At 36.4% G+C, this 6461-nt stretch overlaps 1 protein-coding gene across 2 annotated transcripts in view; it reads right to left on the bottom strand.

The window, feature by feature from the left end:
• The window catches only part of MLLT4 (myeloid/lymphoid or mixed-lineage leukemia (trithorax homolog, Drosophila); translocated to, 4), an 80550-nt gene that overhangs the window by 35567 nt on the left and 38522 nt on the right, over window positions 1-6461 (bottom strand). For both annotated transcript variants that reach the window (XM_009082965.1, XM_009082966.1), the window contains one exon: window positions 5327-5413. In XM_009082965.1, the coding sequence (XP_009081213.1) occupies window positions 5327-5413 (87 nt within the window). The remainder of the gene's footprint in view (window positions 1-5326; window positions 5414-6461) is intronic.

Genomic DNA, 6461 nt, shown 5'->3' with positions numbered 1-6461 from the left:
CTGCTCTCAAACGCTCCTTAAATTTAGCACTTTGAACTGACAGTTAAATATAAAATGACAAGTAATGGTTTAGAAATTAAAGCAACTTAGAATGATTTAATTAACCCTTGAGAGCAACCAAGGTTGCCAAATAGTACAAATTATTTACGGTTAAGCTGCCACACACTTGTTTTTAGAACAGTAAGTCCATTCCCCAGAATATTTACTGCTGAAATGTCACACTCGAGTGTTTGAAATGCTTATCACATCTGATCCTATTTTAGCAAGTGCTATGAAAATACTTAATCTGACCATCTGTTAAAAAAAACCTAGAAGAAACACTCTAATTTGTGTGCCAGTAAGAGCATATACATATGTATTTTAAGATGCTTGTATATATTTTAAGGCAACTTTTCCTGTTACACTACTAAAAGACAACTGAGGAAGAAGAAGTATGCCATACCTTCAAGAACTAAATCATAACACAGTAATGAACATAACCAGCATGAAAAGACTTAGCAACAAAAATCTGCTCTATCCTTCTTGCAGAACATGGGAATCCTTTTCTTGCACAGTAGTAATCTAACCAGAATTTAAATGCCTCTAACTCTGTGAATGTGTTGAATAAAATGCCCTAGCAGCAACATACTAGCATGTTCTGGTCTTTTCAGAAGGGTCCAGAGAGTATTAAAAATCTCACGCTGTTTGGGACATGAATTTTTATTATTCTACTATGATTTTATAAGGGGAAAAGAGACTTTTAGAGGAACCTGGATTAAATCCAACTAATATGACAAGTAAACAGATCACAGGTCATGCTATTCATGCTCTGGCACAGTAAAACAGTAGTTATCACACCTGAAACCGTAAATATTAATAGTCACTTCCACAAATTTGAGAAGTGCATACGAAGAACAAGCTAAAAATTAGTTTTTTTCTTTCTAGATTTTAGAAAGTTAGCTACTAACATCTGACTACATTTAACTGCATGCTGTATTACATAGTTGCTACATGAACAAATAACTACTGGCAGGTTTAAACAAGCAAGAGAGCAGGAAAAAGTACAGGGATAGTATTTAAAACTTCAGAGAAAAACAGTCCCAACAGAAACCTGAACAGACTTACCATGGATTCTGTTCTTCCAACAACAGAAAACCACATTTTGATCTCCGGGACTACAGATCCTTGAAAGAAAAAAAAACAATTCTCCACTTCTCTTCCAGCCCTCAACAGCAACCACTGCTCTAGTCTGCTGGATTTTCCAAGATACCCATCAAGATAACTCGGAGCTGGATGCTATGACACAGTGTAGCGTTTATCAACACCAGCTATAACCAATACAATATTCAGGCTCTTACGTAATCAGTTATGCCGTTCTGACTTCCATTTACTTTAGAGGCTTTATTAAACTCTGAAAACTGCTAGAGAAAAAAAGCAAAAAAGAGAGCCTTTTTGTACTAAAGACAAAAAAACCTCCAAATTAAACAGGAAGTAATGTGCTGGCCCACAGATGGCTAAGAAGTCACATGCGAAAGCCCCCCAAAAAGTGATATATTTTTAAAGTAAACTGCATGCACACGCGGCTTCCAAATCATCTGGATTTCATAAAAACTTAACCACAATGTGGTTGGGAGTCTGGCAGCTTTTAACATCAAAACATCTTTCAGGGTTAGAGCAACCAAAGCCTGCATACAACCTCAGAAAGCAAGACTGTTCCCTGTTCCCAATGCCCGACCGCTCCTACCAACTACATTTCCATATATCTATTACAAAAGCTATTGCTAATAAAATAACAGGAGAAATACTGTAAGAAAACATGCAATACCTACAAAAGGGTAGAACAACAGGTTACCTTTCTGGATCACATATGAAGCTACACAATTTAACTTTAAATAAAAATAAAAACAGTTTAAAGCATTCAGTTTAAAGAAATGCTGATAGGTATTTTCTCAATTTATAAAAAAAAACGAAACAAACCCAAAACAAGCACAACACTGTTTACACTGCTCTGGCAGCTAACAGTTGTTTTGTAACAAAACTTGTTTTTTCTGCTGTGTTTGCATACACACTTACTACAGGTTTGCTCAAAGGGGCTATCCTGCCTCAGGAAACACCCTTACAGCAAAGTCAGGTGAACAAGGGCATGTGCTGGATTTCTGCTCTCTCTGACATTCCTGGCCAGCCTTTAAAACTTCTAATTAAACAACCTATGAGTAGCTGCAACACAGAAGTAAATGCACTTAAACATTTTTCCCATCACTAGCTGAGAAGAAAATCCAATACAGGGATCCCCAAGAACCTAACACATTCATATACTCCTGGACTCACCTCTTTGGTTTGTTTTTACATTAATGTACACAACTTTGCAATCACCTATCCCAAGGTGATACTTCTGTCGTAAGAATAAGCAGGTGCACAGCATTGCAATACAAGTTGCATCACTTATCTGCTTGTATAACCTCAGCTTCAACTTCATTTCTTTCTTTGACTGCAGCAGAATTCAGAACATTTGGTGTAAAAGGCTATGTAAGGTATAGTATCTAATTTCCCCATTAGAAACTCTTAATTGGCACATTATTTATCTACAAAACCCTGCAAACTAGGAAACACTCAAAGAATTATTAGATGATAAATTTGTTAGATGTTTCCTCAGAGATGAGGACAGATCACTAGGAAGCACACACTTTTTGCAATGGCTAGAAGGAAGAACATCAGTCCACTGGAATTATGCTTCTTTATAATCACCTGTGAATCTACCCATTTCATCCATCTCTAGAATATCACCAAGCTACATTTTAACAAACTTCATCCAAAGCCACTGAGAAGTATGAGGGAGGAGCCCATTAGGATGTAACAAGAAAGGCACGTCAGCACTGACACGTAAAGGCATTCTCAGAGCATGTTACTGAAAGCAACTATTTTCTCACATCACAGGAAAATGCATTCGTTTTCCCAAGAAAAGCTAAATAGATTCAGGGTTGTCCTTCACTGGTTGGAGCAGGGCCACCTGTTGACCAGTCACTGCATGTTCTATTACTACAGACCTTTTGAAGCACTCTAGAAACCAACAGTTCAATAAAGGTAATAGCATCAGCAATCAAATTGGGATCCTGGGCAGGGCAGCAGCAACTCTGTATTTCTGAAACAGAATATAAGCTTTCCTGTCTTCAACTACAGGAGCATTTGACAGCCAACCTTTTACTATTAAAAAAGTTCAAAAAATCGGAATATATTCTGAACTTGCCTCACCCTCTCATTTCAGGTATTCTATCCAGTAAATGTTCAGAAAATTTTAACGAATAGTCTCCTGGACCTTTTCCATCTTCCTAAGCCAAAGCTTAAAATGAGAGTTTTAATTTTTATGTTGGTAAAAGATAAGTGACTTAAGACATGTAGAAAAAGTCAAACAAGCAAAACTAGCAAAAGTCAACAAGACAGGAATAGAAAGAAAAAAATCCACCCATTATTCCAAACTTCTCAGTCATGCTCACTCAATTCTCTAAGCTGTTCTGCTCTGACCAGAATGAGAAAATTAATGCCTGTGTATTCTTCCTAACTCTTTTTGTTTGTGAAGCCAAGCACAGGAAAAACATGCTAATAATTACTTACTTACAATAAGCAACTTTGAACCTCCTGAAATAACCTCTTGAAAATAATCCTATTTAACTACTACAGCAACTTATTTCAACACAATGCATTATTTCTATCCAATGACTGTACAGCTGACTTCAAATTAAGCAAAAGTTTCTATTCTGCGTACACTGAAACTAAACCAATCTGCTTCTTGCTTATTTCAAACCAAGTCTTAAAGCTAACTGTTTTTAAATTAGAATTCCAGTATTATGGCAGGCACACAGCACAAAGGTGAAATGCTATCCACTGCCTGAACCAGTGTTTCTGCAACTGTGCAGAGATGACAACTGCTGCTTTCATGACTGACTATGATAAAGTAATGATGAAACTATTAAATAACTTGTAAAAAAACTTTCAGCTCAAGCTCACACACTGTCCAGTAGCGCTGTCACATACTGTTATGCAATTTAAGTGTCAGTTGTTAAAACATCTAGAAGCCAGACAGCTCCAGTGAAAAGGGAAACCTTTTTCCCCCATCATATCCCACTTAAGAGGTATCAGATTTCACAGTAGAAAAACCCAGTAATTTCCACTGCAGATTTTGTAACATTCAACAGAAATGCAGATGGCAGTCAGAGGTCTGATACATGTTTAATCCGGTGTCAAGATCTAGTATTTGCTCCTCAAATTATTAACCCACTCCACCAAAATAAGAGCAGAATACTGAGTTTCATTTTTCAGATCCTGAATTGTTTCCTCAGTAACTGCTGATAGTTCGCACCATATACCTGACACGACGTATTCCTTTAGGGATGTCAGAAGTAATTCTTAAAAGCTGATACCATGAGAGATTACCATTTCAAGAACAGACTATGATGTCAGCAAAGTTGTAGGAAAAAAACAGTGCTGTTTAGAAGCAATTAACTATGTAAGCCACTGAGAAGGACCACAGCTTTCTGAAGTTTCATGTACTAGACAGTGAAGAGACATTAGGAAGGACTTGTTTTATCTGTTATACACCACGTAATTACAACATGGACTTTTGGATATCACCACTGCAAAATTTACAGTAAGTTTTAAAACTCACAAGATTATGTCTGCTATGTGATCCAGTTAATAATGCAAAACCAACCAACTAGTAGAGTCTTCCATCTGGTGGCTGGAGCTGTATGTGCGTTCTATACGTTACTATCTATTGCTACCAAGAATAGCATACACCCACAATTTTGGCAAGTCAGGGCAAGAGGTACACTCTCCTTCACCATGCTAATATGCTGCAGCTCTCTACTATAAAGAAGGAAAACTGAAGCCATACTTGCATCTGTACACTGTGCAAAAGACAAGGTGTTGTCTTCATCACAGAATTTAATGTATACATTTGAATTATTTTATTTACTCATCAATTGAAAAAAAACAACCCACATTCTATTCTTTGTACTTCCTCTTTTCCTTTCAGCAGAGGTGCTAAATAAGCCTGTTTATTAATTCCATTTAATAACACTGCTAAGTTTCAGCTCTGAAAAAATGAATAAACCTGTACTAGAAGTTTGAACTTAAATGTCATAGTAACTACATCTGTGTTATGTTTCCATTTGTATTATTTACACCTGCGTATTTTATAGCAACATTCCTTGGTCAGAATACAAGTATGATCAACACGATGTGCGCAACAAACTTCAGGGAAATAGATTCTTTTGCCATTAACATTTTCCACAGTAGGCTGTTAAAAACAAAAGCTTTTTTCAGTAACACCCAAACAGACTGGCTTCCATACCTTAGCAGCAACAATGCTCAGTCCCATTCCATTTTGTTTTTTTAGTGTTACAGTGATAATTTCAGGTTCCTTCCTCAAAGGCTGAGCCTATCAAACAGAGAAGGGGAAAGAAGAAAAAAATTCAGACATTCATAGGCACTGTCAGGCTAGGAAAATTACTGAGCAAAACAGCTAATCTACAAACTATACTAAGTTGTTTGAGCAGCAGATCTCATGCCTTAATTAATAAGTCTGATACTCCATTTTAGAGGTAGAATATCTAATATTTGATTAATATGGGTTCATATTATTACATACTACACCTGTGTTACAAACACTGCTGAAACTCTGAATTCTACCCATTTTTCCTCCTTTTCTAATTCCGTAAAGAGATTACTAATGAGTCACAATTTGAAATGTAACAGGCCTATAAAAATATAATAACTTCTAATGAAAACTGCAGTTCAGACTCTGCAGGCTCCTACTGCAAAGGTGAGGAACTCAACTTTTAGTGCTGCAACTACAAGATATAAATCCTACAAAGACACTGAGACCAATTTCAAAAGCAGAGTTAAAGCCTTGAAAGAAGTTCTGAAAAAACTTCACTTCTGAAAACTCTCAAATACAGCCTGAGCCCCTAAAGATGTTCAGTAATTTATTCTTTTTATATCTTTTAACATTGCCATTTCCTCAACTCAAAAAGTTGTTACAATCTATGTTAGTTGAAGCACGTAAATTAAAGCACCTTAGCTTGCATTCATATCAAGCCCAACTGCAAGTTCCACAAAACTCATGACAAAGTGGGTACTAGATTAGAACTTAATGCTAGATATTTACTTGGTAATTCCCAGTTTATAAACAAAAGCAGCCTGTAGCTCCATTCACATTACAAGACATTTACAGATGCATGCCCATATATATTTTTTCTGTGTTTAGAAGAAATTTGTTCACTCTTCACTCTCAGAGCTTGTATGCAAACTGATCATGCTACAGCCTAGAAAAACAGTGACTTACAAAACCCTGCAAATAGTTCCTGAAATTCACCAAATCACCGAAGAACTTTGTTTAACAACAAAGCCTGTTCTTCAGAATAAGGACTAAAACTGATCATATAAAACTCAATGGCTTGCCAAGACAGCAGTTTGAAAATTATTCA

This window comes from Acanthisitta chloris, unplaced genomic scaffold, assembly GCF_000695815.1.
Source record: "Acanthisitta chloris isolate BGI_N310 unplaced genomic scaffold, ASM69581v1 scaffold12209, whole genome shotgun sequence".
Taxonomy (NCBI): domain Eukaryota; kingdom Metazoa; phylum Chordata; class Aves; order Passeriformes; family Acanthisittidae; genus Acanthisitta; species Acanthisitta chloris.
The sequence above is the reverse complement of the archived record's forward strand: the minus strand, read 5'-3'. Positions and strand labels throughout refer to the sequence as shown.